Here is a 14,489-nt window from a genome sequence, read left to right on the forward strand (position 1 = left end):
ATTTGAAGAGGATAAGCATCCTTGTCTGGGGAGAGGAATTTTTAACTCTTCCCCCTCCAGGTGTTTTAGTTACCACTTTTTGCCATCAGGCCAGCCTCCTTGAGCTCGCTGGAACTGTGGTGCTTTGGGCAACAGAATCTAGTGTCTCACATTGTCACAAGACTCAGGTCCCTCTTATTTGGGGCTCTGCTGTACTCCCACTAGACTGGGCGTCCTGGAAAGGAGAGCCTGGGGGTGGCCTGCTTTTGTGATCTGAACTCACCTGGTAGCAGGATTGTAGCTACTAGGAAGATGCCTCAGTTCTTCCTTCCAGGACAGGGCTTCCATGGGTATGGTACCCTGTGGTTCATCAGTCAGAGGTTTTAGTGCAAGATGAAGGGTTGGCTGTCTTCCTCTCTAATCCATAGGTCAGCGCTCAGGCTGGAATGGAATGGTGTGGGCCTCAAAGGGATGAATGGAGTCCAGTAAATCCCTGGCAAAAGTCTCTGGTGGAGCGCAAAGGGTAAAACACTGTTTTTTTTTTTTTTTTTTGTCTGTTTTTGTTTTTTTGAGACGGAATTTTTGCTCTTGTTGCCCAGGCTGGAGTGCAGTGGTGCGATCTCGACTCATTGCAACCTTGCCTCCCGGGTTCAAGTGATTCTCCTGTCTCAGCCTCCTGAGTAGCTGGGATTACAGGTGTGTGCCACCACGCCTGGCTAACTTTTTTTATTTTTAGTAGAGATGGGGTTTCACCATGTTGGCCAGGCTGGCTGGTCTCAAACTCCTGACCTCAGGCGATCCACCAGCCTCGGCCTCCTCAAATGTTGGGATTACACGTGTGAGCCACCGTGTCTGGCCAAATATACTGTTTTGGATCCAGGTAATTTTTGAGCAGGTGAGGCATGGGCTATCTGGGCCTGATGACTTTGCTGTAAGCCACACCCTCTCAGCCCAGCCAGCAAAACGGGTTTTGAAAGTGTTCCTAACTTTGAAGTGACAAGCTGATTTCTACATCCATGTAGGTCAGAACTGGAGGGAGTAGGTTACCAACAAGGGGAACTCATCATTGCCAGGGAGTACCTAGGGTAGAATCCATCTCTGGGAATGATTCTTATCTGCCTGTCATGGTCTGAACCTGGCCTGCGGATGGAAGTAACTAAAGTTCCCGCTGTCCCAGGGGATTGGGTGGTAGCAGCCGAGAGTGCATCAAATCGGATGGAAGAGAAGGGGTATGAAGTCCCCCCAAATCACCCGAGCTGAGCCTGGTGGTTCTAGTGGTTTCTTGGGGGAACTTTAACACCTGAGGCCCCTCCTGGAAGTGGCTTGGGTTGGATATGATCCAGTTTCTTTGATGGGAAGGAGTTTTCCCCTAAACCTCTTTCTTCATGCTGTGTAAGAGATTCTGGGCTCCAGGCTGGAGATGAACTGTTGCATGCTGTGAAATATTTAAATGTGGAAAGTCACAAAGCAACAGCTCAGCAGGTTACTGTTGATTTCCTGCAAAACTGGAGGTCAAGGGGATCAAGAATAATGGCAAGCTAGGATGCCTTCTGGCATAAAATCCAGATGGCACAGCCAAGCTGGGAGGATGGCCTTCTTGGGGGACCTTCTAGAACTCACTAATTCTAGAATTCAGTGATAAAGAAGCCAACATCATCTCTTCTAATCCCTTGGTTTCTGGGGTTGAACGGAGGATTGGTTGGCAGAGCAGGTGAGGATTTTTGCCCATGTCATTTTCATGGGAGGTAGTAAGGAATGAGACATGTTGGCAGCTTGCTCCCTGACCTCCGCCGTCTGTCACTGCCAGCCTTGAGGCCTCTCTGGGATCAAGGCTCAAGTGGCATTCTTTCTACTCAGCACCAAGACCTTCTGATTTCAGGGGAATTATTCTGGGATCAAGAAGTTCCTGAGTAGAACTGGGTGGCTCTGTCTTTGGGTTCTGTCACTGGATTAGTTACAGAAGAAACTTCGCTAATTAAAACATCAGGCTGCTGACAGCTCATCCTCTCCTGATCAGACCTCAGCATTCAAGCTTCTCTGTGCCAAAAGGAACTTTCTTAATTTACTCCAGCCCCTGGTTAGTACTAGAGAGAGCAGATAAGCCTGGAATGGGGGTGGCTTCAAGTCTACTTTTGCTCTTTTGCTTTCTGACTTTAAATTTATTACCTTATATAAATCATATGAACATTATATTGTTAATGGAATTTAAAAACGCATCCGTGATGCTTCTCCAATATACAAACTGCTTAAAAATCTCTCTTCTATTTTTGTCTGTCTATATACAAATTCCCTGGTTAAAAATCATAATGTAAATACAGTTCTGATTTTGCTTCTTTCATTTAACACTACCCAGTTTCCCATGCTACTAGGCAGTCTTTCTAGTTAATTAAAAAACCTAAAGTTCACTCCTACCACTGTAAAGAAGTCATACTTATTATTGAGAAAATGAAAATACAAAACAGTTGAAAGGGGGAAAAAAAAATCCCTCACTTATAGTCCCAACTCTTAAGAGAAACCATTATTAACATTTGGCATTTCTCAATTTGAGTTTTTTTCTGTGCACATTGTTGTAGGGTAAATGCAGCTGATAGCAATAACTTAAGCATCCCCTTAGAGTGATCCTGAATGGCAGACACACCTAAGTGTGTTTTCTGAGCCAGGGAATCTGGGAGTGGCCAACTCAGAGATTCGTTCCTTGTTTATGAGGCACACCTGAGCCCCCGACCTGTCCTTTGGAACGTGAGCCATACAGGGGATTGAGGCCCTGAGTTTTGGGGGTAAATGAAGGTTGCCAGGTGGAGGGTGTTAGGTGAAAATGCTATATAAATTGCATGCTGTTTGCAAGTGGTTGCGATTTTCCTGCCCAGCCCTCCGCCACTGGGCTATGAGGCTCTCCCATTCAGCCCACTGCCACTAGACTCTCTCCCCCTATGTAAGCCCCTAATAAAACCCCGTGTCTTGTTTGTTGGCTCTGGGTCTCTGCTTTGGCCTCTTGAACCAGATGCCCTTTCTATAAATGGGGGTCAATAGGGGTTCAGCACAGCAGTTGTGTTATAAGTTTGGATTTGCATCCTGCTTTTAAAAAAATCAGAGCATAAGCATTTGCAGATGATTATACTCTTGAGTCACTTTTTTTTTTTTTTTTTTTTTTGAGATGGAGTCTGGCTCTGTCATCCAGGCTGGAGTGCAGTGGCGCGATCTGGGCTCACTGCAACCACCGCCTCCTGGGTTCAAGCGATTCTTCTGCCTCAGCCTCCTGAGTAGCTGAGATTGCAGGCTCCCGCCACCACACCTGGCTACTTTTTGTATTTTTAGTAGAGATGGGGTTTCACCATGTTGGCCAGGCTGGTCTCAAACTCCTGAACTCAGGTCATCTGCCCACCTCGGCCTCCCAAAGTGCTGGGATTACAGGCGTGAACCACCACGCCCGGCCTTGAGTCACTTTTAGCAGCTCCATCAGGTGGCTGCACCATAGCTTGTGTGTTTCTGTGCAAGTGTGTCAGTCCCAGTTTTTTCTTTAGATGAACATACCTAGTGTTGGCAGCCATGGTGAATCTGGTAAAACCAGCATGTCATTACTTACCAAGTCTTGTGCTTATTTGGGGGACTCCAGTCTGACTCCAGTTTCTTTGCTGCCACTGTCCTTGTTACTAGGTTTCCTACACTTTCTTAAAAGTTCTTTTCTGGCTTCCCAGTAGCCAGAGGATGATGTGGCCCAGTAGCCTCAGGGCTTGGCTGAATGGGACAGGCGTAAGGCCCTTTAGACCTCCACCCCATTGTAGACAGGGGAGTCTGAGCCTAGGAATGACAGAGTCTCTGAGCTGCGGCTGGTGGCTGTTTTTTCTCCATTGCAAGGCCCGTGTTTGCTTCCTTGTGATGCAGAAAAGGAGCCTAGGAAAGCCCCAGGCTAGGCTAATGGAGTGTAGATTTTCAGCTTTTAAAACTTAGATTCTAGCCTCTTCATTGGTCTCTCTACCACGATGGTTGCTGGGCTCTCAGAGTTTTAAGGTAATAATAGTAACAATAATAGCTGATACTTGCATAGTAATTATATGCTCTAGGCACTATCCTAAGCACTGTTTGTTCATTGAACCCTTACAGCAACTTTATGAGAAAGCTATTAATATCATCCCCATTTTATAAATGGGTAAACTGAGGCATAGAGCAGCTAAGTGGCTTGTCCAGTGTTCCACAGTAAAATATGGAAGAACCAGGATTCAAACCCAGGCAATCTGTATTCAGAGCTCTTATAACTGCTATGCTTTAGTGTGTCTTATTGAACCTGGAGGTAACCTGAAGATGAGGCTTCACTCTAAAAGTGGCCAGTGGAAAGACAGGCCAATTGCCTGGGTGTAGTGCTCTGGGGTTCATAAACCAGCCCAGGCACACTGTGTCCTGTTTTGACGTTGCCCTGCACACTACGAGCATTTATTCAGCACCTGCAGTGCGCTCTGCACCGTAGGAGCATGGTCTGGCATGGGTCTCTGCTGGATGTGCATTTTTAAGTGTTCCCCAAGTTCACTTCTTTCTGGCTCTGGGGAGAGGAGATGTTTGGGGCCAGAAGCGCGAGTCCCTGCTGTGTCTACATGTCAGGTCTAGACGTGTCCAGGGTCAGGTTCCAGCTCAGGCTGAGGTCTGAAGGGAGTGGGTGGATGAGCAGAAAGAACACTCAGGGGGCTGCAGGCAGGTGAAAGATGATTTTATTCAGCAGCAGCTCTCAGCAGCAGCTTACTCTCACACCATCTGCCCTGTCTCAGCTGCTAAGTCTGTTGGCTCCCACACACAGCTGCGCCGGCTCTCCCTTGCCTTCAGGGTCAGCAGCTTAACTCTTTCCCTCTGGACACAAGCCGTTTCCTGGCTCCATGTCCATCTGCAGATGGTCATTCTCTCTTACAGGGGACAGTAGCTTCACTCTCTCTCTGGGCACACACAAGCCTGCACAGTGTCAGCAGGGCAATTATGCCTTTTACAGACCATAGTGGCATAGGGCCAAGGCATGGCCTTCCCATGTTATGGCTGTGATAACAAGTGGAGTTATACGTCTGTACTCTAAACTTGCTGAGTCACTCTGGGTGTTTACCTCAGCCTATCCTTGACCAAAGCACAGCCATGTTCCTTACATTAGAGAATGTTCTAGACTGAGCATTGTGGGAAGTGACCAAGGAGGAAGAAGTCCTTGTCTTCAAATCTGAGCCCAGGTAAATGATAGGGGTGGGACAAATAGAAACACCTGGAAACAAACAGGTGCCATTCATATGAAAACCTATTCTTATGCAACTGACAGCTTTACCAACGCACCCTGAGACCTTATCTTGCTAATTGCAATATTCTAGAAGCTGGCATCTCATTTATCTCCCAGGACAAATTATTTTAAAGCCTCTTGATGGGTGGATGGAGCTTTTGCAAACAGCAGAGATGTACCTGGGTACATTTTCTCCTGTGTATCCCTCAGGAGGAGAGCAAGGGAAGCAGGGATGAGGTCTTAGCTAAACTTTTGCCTGATGAGAAAAACAAAGCACTGAGTGCACCTCTCCAGGGATGCAGGGGCTCTGTGCTGAGGTATTGAAGGAACTTGGAAAAGGTGAGTCTGGAAAGACTTCCTCGTGCAGAGCTCTAAAAACTCTGACCCTTGCAAAGAGAAGTCTGGCCTTGAGGTGGTCGGCTCCTGGGTCCCAGGATACATGTGCTGGGACTGCTATGTTAACACCACACAGGCCACCCACCCTCACCTCCCTGACAGGTGCAGGCAAGCCCCAAAGCCACATCTCTGAAAAGTGCATTTTGTTACTTGCCCCACCTGCTACTGAATTAAGCTGTGACTACTGTGGTGGCAAAATGCTGGGAGCTTGGCGTGCTGGTTTCTCTGCAGTCCACAAGGAGAAGGTTCTGAGGATGGTGTGGCTTTCTCAGCTTAGCACACCTTTCTAGGACAGCCCCATTTTTCTCATCTTGTGTGTTTTTGTGAGAAATGCAGCTCTTCAAGTTTAATAGTTTGAGAAACCAGGAGGTGTCAGCTAGAATGGAGAGGAACGAGCGGCTTCTAAATTCAGTAGAAATGGGGTCCTGCTGCAGTTGACTTCAGGAATATGAAGGAGCCCGAGAGCCTCTTTATTCCGGAAACGTCCTCACCCCATTTGCTTGTGTTTTCACCATTAGTGGCTCATCTCTGTAATAAACACTCATACTATTTCAGTTCTTTCAAGATACGAAGGGGGTGGTGCTCAGTCCCTAGAGCTTTACCCATGGGCATGGCTGGGCAGCCAGGGAGCTGCGCCTCGCAGCTGGGTGTGGCTGGATGGTTGGTGGAGCTGGGATTGGGGGCAGGGGCACTGGGACAATTTTTAAAAAAGGGTTAAAATCCCTCTTTCCCCAAACCTCCTGAAAGACATATTGGGGCATATAGATGATAAACTTAGCCATCTTTGCAAGTATATTCATGCTGGGTCTGGGACTCAGACCACCTGGAGTTTACAAGTAAGGAAAAAATCAGGCCCGGGCAGTGAGGTCATTTATAAACCATTGATGATAATACGTGCTCCTCAACCCACAAACTCCTTCCTCGGACCCTGCCAGAGCCAGCCGGGTGCTTCTGCTCTGGATAGGAGGACCAAGCATCCTGGGTTCCCGGGACTCGAGACTGACGGTGCTGAAATGGGGAGAGCCTGGGCCCACCAGGGCCAGTCAGTCACCCTGGCTTCAGACCCGCAGGTTCTTGGTTACAAGAGCACAGTGCTTCTCACCCGGTGTCAGGGTTCATGTCTAAGCGTCCGTCTGCTTGTCAGAGGAGCCTCTTGAGGGGGATGGGAGTACTGGGTTTTACTTGGCTTCTAGCTCCATGCCTATTACATAGATGATATCAGTATGTGTTCACTGCAGAAATAAACCACCACTGGCTGTGGGTACATCTTGGTGGTTAAAGCACAAATTCAGGCTTTGAGAAGAGCTATACTTTCTGAATTTTAATCCTAACCTTTTACTGACCTTTGTGTAATCATGGCTCAGTGATTCCGTTTTCCATAAAACAGTATCTGTATATCCATCCACCCCTCTCTATTATCTATCTTCTATCTATCCATCCTCCAATATCTTCTCTCCAACATCCATCCATCCATCCATTCATCTTCTATCATCTATCTACCTACCTATCTACTTTATTTTGTCCCAAAACTCATGGCAATTTTGAGATGCAGAGGCAATATGAATCAGATCTGTGGGAATAAATGAGGCCTGTTTGGGAGCCAGTTTAGCTATTTCAGGCCACTGATTCTTTCCCAAACACGCTACATACATTCACTTTAGGTGGCCCCTTTGTGACCTGGAAAAATTAATTCAGCTCCCCCAAAGGCCTCATCCCCATGCAGGCACTGTAAGTATGTGGCCCTACAAACCCCTAGCGCTGTCACTCAGTCCCCAGCAGTGTGGCCACTGACATCCCCCATCTCTTTCAGACAACCTGTGCCTTCTACCAGCATTTGCTGGGCGGGTGCGTTTCCTGAGTGGCCGTGCAGTGCTGGATGTCACCGATCGCCTGTCAGGTGAGCACCCCCAGCCCCACCCCACCCAGCCTCCCGGTAGATTTCTGTTCTCTCCTGGCCTGTGGTCGAACCATTCACCCAGTTATCTTAGACCTGAAATAATTCCCCCCCAATCATTTAAAATTCTGATAATCTTTTTTTTGTGTGTGTGACAATCTCCATATTGCCAGAAGACAATCTTTGTTTTGATCAAAATTAGGTAGGTTTGTACAAAAGCAAAAGTGTCTCTAAAAAACTGTTAAAGGTTGAATCCTCCTAATCAGAAAATTAGAAATGCTCCAAAATCTGAAACTTTTTGAGTGCTGACATGACATTAAAAGAAAATGTACATTGGGGCAATTCCGATTTCAGATTTTTGGATTAGGGATGTAGAACTGGTAAGTATCATGAAAACATTCCAAAATCAGAAAAAAATCTGAAATACTTCTGGTACAAAACATTTTAGATAAGGGACACTCAACCTGTGTGCGTTTCTTCCTCCTTGCAAACAAGGCTGCTTCTAGCCTATAGAGTACCTTTGTGTGAGTCAGAAAAAGCCTCCCTTTCCAGATAGACACTGCCTAGTGGGTGCATATGGATTGGTCAGTTGACAGCACCATCAAGAGAATTAGAAAAAGTTGCCATGTGCAGCCTTTAGCATATACAGCCTGGCAAACAGGCACCAGCTGGGTTTCAACCCCACAGGACCCCTTGGCCAGTGCTGGGACTGTACTATGTGGATACGGGGCCTCGGTCTGAATCTACTCAGCCTTGCTCAAGCTCCAGCTAACGAAGGGTTACTCCAATCCTGTTTCTGCTTTGAGTCTACAGGAGAAGTCCAACTGACTTCATTCCAGGGCCGAAATCTGTTCTTGTGATCCTTGAGGTGGCAACACAGAAAGGACACAGGCTTAGGTGTCCACACACCCATCTGCCGCCAGCAGCCCTGACCTTGGGCAGGTTACTTATCTTGGTTTCATGATCATTTTTGCTTGCACAAAGCCTCCTCCTTTGCCTCGGGAAGGTCCACATGTGGCCCACAGCTGTCACTGCTGCTCTAGGATGTGCCCCCTTCCTCCCACCCCCAGCTCTATGCACTGGATCATTGAATCCTCATGACCAACCCCCAGGAGGATGTAGATTCCACTTGGTGGAGAAAAGGAGAATGGAGCTTAGAAAAGTGAAATGCACAAGGTCCCTTGGTGAGGAACCCAGGATGTATCCTGAGAGCCTGGCTGCAGAGCCAAGCCCCCAACCCTGTGCTGTGCTGCTTCGCCCTGACACTGCCTCCTGGGTGCCTGTATGCACCCTCCACACAGTGGCCAGTCTCAGCCTCTTGCTCTGCCCACACGTGGCTGCCCTGCCCGGAAAGCCTTCTCCATTCTTCTTCCTCTACCTGGGGGATGCTTGCTTGGCTCTGGCATTACCTTCTTCCCGTGTACTTCTCAAGACTGCATCCCACATGGTATCACTGGTCTCTCTGCTGCCCTCACCTCCTAGCCCAGCTGTGAGCATTCAGAGACAGGCCCAGCACATGCTGCATGGCTGAGGACCTCGACACTAGCTGCCCTTTCAGCTTCTCCCCTGCCCCATCTCTAGCTCCTGGCCTTGCCTCTGTGTGGGTTCTATCCTTCCAGCATTCCTGGAGTGGCCTCTTACCTTACGGGAAGGCAGGTGCGAGTGAGGCAGGGCCGGCTGCAGGTGAGCTGGGGGAGAACAGGGTAGGTAAGTAAGATGGTCCTAGACACCAGACACGGAACCCTTTGCCATTGCTCAAAATCAGCATTTTCTGATTTACCTGTCCTTGTCTGGGTAGTTTACAGGGCCCAGAGGTGGGCAAGTATCTTCACCTTATCCACTTACTGTAATTTTTTCTTGTCTATTTCCAAGAGACCTCAAAAGCAAGAGCTTCTCCATAGGTCTTCTGTTAACTCCGTGTCCACCAGGAACAGAGAAGAAAATTTTTATTGACACAGGCGAGGACTAATAATAGCACAGCTTAATAGGAGTAAATCTTCTGCTAATTACTTCAGCTGCTTCTAAGCTTGAGTTTAATGGGGTTTTCTCCCTCATGCTGGCCCCCAGAAGGGCCTTGCCATCTTTGCCAGCTTAAAAGTCAACACCTGCCAGCCAGGTGACTGCCACATCCTTGCACCTGGGGAATGTGGCTCTGAAGTAGCCTGAGTTCAATTAGCCAAGACGTGAGCGGAGAGGGTGGTGTGAGCTGTAGAACTGAGTTTGGGTGGGGACTGCTACTCTTCCCGTGGAGTGAGCTTCCTGGGGGCTGAGGTGTAAACATGCCTCACTCTGTGGAAGAGAATTCAAGGAGCAAGAGTGGATCAAATGTAGCAGGATGGGGAAGGGGGCTCTGTCGGGGGCAGGTGGAGCCTCCAGCCTTTGGTGGGGATGGGGGTGGAGGGTGCGTGCCTGGGTTTGGTTCTTGAGATAGTTCTCGCTTTTCCCTGCTGTATTAGCCTATTCTCACGCTGCTGAGAAAGACATGCGCGAGACTGGGTAATTTAGAAAGAAAAAGAGGTTTAATGGATGAACAGTTCCATGTTGCTGGGGAGGCCTCACAATCATGCCACTCATCTTACATGGGGGCAAGGAAGACAGAATTTGTGCAGGAAAATTCCCCCTTATAACCTTATAAAACCATCAGATCTCGTGAGACTTACTCTCATGAGAACTGCACTGGAAAGACCTGCCCCCATGATTCAATTACTTCCTACCGGCTCCCTCCCATGACACGTAGGAATTGTGGGAGCTACAGTTCAAGATGAGATTTGGGTGGGGACACAGTCAAACCACAGCACCCCCCATTAAAAGAATTGTGTTAAAATACACAACAAAATGTACCACCCTAACCATTTTTAGGTGTACAGTTCAGTGGTAGTAAGTGTCCATGATTTTTGCAGTCATCTTCAGAACTCTCACCTTGCAAAACAGAAACTATGTCCCCATTAGACACTAGCTCCCCATTTCCCTCTTCCCCAGTCCCTGGCAACCACCATCTACTTTCTGTCTCTATGATTTTGGCTATTCTAGGTATGTCATATAAATGGAATTATACAGTTTATCTTTTTGTGTCTGGCTTAATTCACACAGCAGAATGTCCTCGAGATTTATCCATGTTGTAGCAGGTGTCAGAATTTCCTTTTTTTTTTTTTTTTTTTTTTTGAGAGAGAGGTTCTCGTTCTGTCACCCAGGCTGGAGTGCAGTGATGAGATCTCAGCTCACTACAACCTCTGTCTCCCAGTGCAAGCCATTCTCATGCTTCAGGCTCCCGAGTAGCTGGGATTACAGGCGCCCACCATAACACCCAGCTATTTTTTTTTTTTTTTTTTAAAGACAGAGTCTTGCTCTGTTACCTGTTCTCTTCCCACTCAGCCTGGAGTTCAGTGGCATGATCTCGGCTCGCTGCTACCCCTGCCTCCTGGGTCCCAGTTCAAGCAATTCTCCTTCCTCAGCCTCCCACGTAGATGGGATTACAGGCACGTACCACCATGCCCAGCTAATTTTTTCTGGTTTTTTTTTTTTTTTTTTTTTTTTTTTTTTTTTTAGTAGAGATGGGGTTTCTCCATGTTGGCCAGGCTGGTCTTGAACTCCCGACCTCGTGATCCACCCGCCTCGGCCTCCCAAAGTGCTGGGATTACAGGTGTGAGCCACCACGCCCGGCCTAATTTTTGTATTTTTAGTAGAGACAGGGTTTTGCCATGTTGGCCAGGCTGGTCTCGAACTCTTGACCTCAAGTGATCCACTCACCTAGGGCCCCCAAAGTGCTGGGATTATAGTCCTGAGCCACAGCACTTTGGCCAGAATCCCCTTCCTTTCTAAGGGTGAATAACATTCCATTAAATGTGCATACAACATTTTGTTTATCCATTCCTCAATGGACACTTGGCTGCTTCTGCCTTTTGGCGATTGTGAAAAAGGTTGGTATAAACACGGGCATACAAATCTCTGTGTTCTCACCTATTTTTGCAGGTGAGATTCCACAGGGATTGAGGACACCTTTGAGTTACCGTTATTCAGTGCAGGTAGCTACTCAGGGTCATTCATTTTCTTGTGGTTCCCTCTCACTGTCCCCCTTCTAGTTTCCCCTCATCTCCCACCCTGCGGCTGACAGGGACTGCTTTCCTGTCACCTGTTTTCTTCCCACTCAGCCTGTTTCAAGCACGGGGAACAGAACTCTCAACTCTTTCCAACCAGTGTACCTCTTCACTCCACTTTATAAAGCTCCTCCAAGCCCTTTCCTCCAGGATCCTTTCCTGGGAATGCTGGGGTGACCCACAGGGTACAGTCCTGCCCTTCCAGTTATCAGGACCACCTTCACCTCTGAGGGAACTGTGACCCTCGGAGGTTCCCTGTAAGAGCTCCGAGGGTGCTGCCTCAAAGCCAAGATTCCTTGAGAAACGTCACAAGAGAGTGTGAGGCTGACCAGAGGGTGGCCCAGGGCATCTTCCCTGGTTCCTCATTATTCCTGGCTGGCTTTGAAATCAGAGGGACCCGTGGGGCTCTCAGGGGAAGATATCCTAGGGGATTAGAGGATGTGGTCCTGGTGAAGGAAGGACAAATTGCAGATTCATGAAAAATAAAACATGGTGGCTCACACCTATAATCCCAGCACTTTGGGAGGTCAAGATGGGCAGATTGTTTGAGACCGGGAGTTCAAGACCAGCCTGGGTAACACAATGAGACCCCCATCTCTACAAAAAAGTAAAAAAAAAAATTAACTGAGCGTGGAGGTGCATGCCTGTGGTCCCAGCTGCTGGGGAGGCTGAGGCAGGAGGATCACTTGAGCCCAGGAGGTCGAGGCTGCAGTGAACCATGATTGTGCCATTCTACTCCAGCCTAGGTGACAGAGCAAGACACTGTCTCAATAAATAAATAAAAAGTAAAGCTCCAGGTCAGCCTCTGAAATATGGAATCCCTAGAAATTTGGGGACAGTGTGAGGTAGAAAGAGTGTGGACTTTGGAGTCCAGGCAGATTTGGCCTCTGTCCTCTGCTTTGGCCTTTGCCTTGATTTGAGTCTTGCTTTCCTCCTCTGGAAAACGGACAAGCATCCTGCCTCTTGGGGGTGCTGTGAGCATGAAGTGGAGCTGTGATGTGAAGCTCTGAGCCCTGGGCTCAGGCAGTTTCCAGGATATGGAAACTATTCCACAGAATTCCCGGCCCACAGAATCCATAAAGCACTGCTGTTGGTGGTGTCTGCCTGCTCCAGCACTTATCCTTCGGCAGGATGACGGGCAGAGCATGTGAATCGCAAAGCCAGCTTCGTTAGTGCTAATGCGCTTAGGATAATGCGGCCACAGCTGAAGGCCCGAGCAGCCCTTCTGGGGACCCGGGAGAGCCCCTGATGTGGTTTTGATGTGGCCACAGCCCTGGCATTTACTCAGGTGATGAAGAGCTGGTTGGCAGATTCAGCTGGCTTCTGGGTTTTCTGGGGGTTAGAGAGGGTTGGGGGCCTTGGGAAACCAGATTTGGGGGCTCATCACTGGAATGGTCTGTGTAGAGCTTGCTGGTTCACAAGCACGTTCATGCCTCTGCTGCTGGTCTGGTCCTGAGGTTTGGCATCCGGGCACCCGGGAGGCTGTGCTAGGCTTCTCCCCTCCCAGCTGTCTTGTCTGCCAGCATGCTTCATGCGAGAGGGTCCTGATTTCCCTCTCCAGTAGTTTTTCTCTGTATTTGTGTGGACTTCCATAGGTGGTGATGTGGATAAATGCAGTATTACTATAGTTACTATTTGTCACCTGCCTGCCTACAGGTAGGCACTTTATGTATATTTATTATCGAATTTCTGACAGACTTGAGAGGTTGGTTCAGCATTTTTATCCTTACTTTATGGGTTTGGAAAAGGCTCAGAAAGGTCAGGTGGCTTCCTCAGACTGACACAGCTGATGGCGGCAGGATTATAACCAGGTGTGCCTGCCTCTTTCCTGTTCCCTGGGCTGGAGGAACCCTTATGATTGTCAGAGATTCTGCATATTTCTGCCTTTGCGTGCCCTTTTCTCCATAAAACTTTTAAAAATTATAGTTTCTGACTGGTTGGTGTAAGCACAGATGTAAATCAGTTGGATATATTCATATATTTTCTACTAATGTTAAAAGAAACTAACACATTTTCGTAGGCCCCTAAATGTGTCATGATCCTTAGGTTCTGCACCTGCTGGGTTGCCAGCCCTTTGGGGGACAAAGTTGGTGTCCCAAGAGAGGGAAGTGGGAGAGGGAGAGAGTGCCTGGCTCAAGTGACTCTCCTTTTTTGCCTGACAGTGCTGGTGGCCTCAGTTTACCCCCGGAAGCCTCAAGCTGTAGAGCGGCATGTCCTTCCCATCCTCTGGCACTTCCTGAACACCACCACAGGCAAGGGCACCCTGCCTGGACCCAGCGGGAACATCCGCGGGGTGGTGAGCAGGCTGGCCAGGAGCCTCCAGGAGCACATGGGCCCCCGCCTACTGGACTTCGCCGCCAGCCAGCCAAAGCACGTCCTCAAGATGCTCCAGGAACTCTTAAGACTCGGAGTCCTTGGGAGGCAGCCACAAGGCCACTAACAGAGGGGTGGCCCCTGACAGCAAGACAACTGGCAGCTCATACCCTTTTCAGCTGGATTAAAGATGGATCTGAAATGGGCAATTATTATTTTTTATCTTATTTTTGTGATGGAATATTCTCCTGGTTACTTTCCCCCTTAGAGTTCCAGATGTACATGGTCTATTTTGAAGTAGAAATAAAAGAATTACTTATTTTCCTAAGGTTTTATTATCTTGTACTTTTTTTAATCACATAGAATTTTCCAGTAACTAGGTTTGTGATGAACAAAATGAAATGTGACAGCAGCAAAACCAGTTGCAGACAGTGTTAAGCGTTAGGAAGAAAAAGGGTAGCACAGCCCTGCAAGCTGCAGCCCGCTGGAGACGATAGTTGTCCATCTGTGAGCTGCTGGGCAAGCCCTCCCGAAACCCGCAGCCCGAGGTGGTCATGGAATCCAGTCCATT

The 14,489-nt window shown here is 48.3% G+C and overlaps 1 protein-coding gene across 4 annotated transcripts in view; it reads left to right on the top strand.

Moving 5' to 3' along the window:
* Window positions 1-14,246, top strand: part of TOGARAM2 (TOG array regulator of axonemal microtubules 2) — a 78,338-nt gene extending 64,092 nt beyond the window's left edge. For 3 of the 4 annotated variants that reach the window (XM_011737881.2, XM_011737880.2, XM_011737883.2), the window contains 2 exons: window positions 7,428-7,514; window positions 13,768-14,238. In XM_011737881.2, coding sequence (XP_011736183.2) covers window positions 7,428-7,514; window positions 13,768-14,045 — 365 coding nt within the window. In that variant the 3' untranslated portion in view covers window positions 14,046-14,238. Of the gene's footprint in view, window positions 1-7,427; window positions 7,515-13,767 lie in introns of all 4 variants that reach the window. The other variant, XM_011737879.2, reaches the window with a different exon arrangement.
* Window positions 14,247-14,489: the final 243 nt, after the last annotated feature.

This window comes from Macaca nemestrina, chromosome 13, assembly GCF_043159975.1.
Source record: "Macaca nemestrina isolate mMacNem1 chromosome 13, mMacNem.hap1, whole genome shotgun sequence".
Classification (NCBI taxonomy): domain Eukaryota; kingdom Metazoa; phylum Chordata; class Mammalia; order Primates; family Cercopithecidae; genus Macaca; species Macaca nemestrina.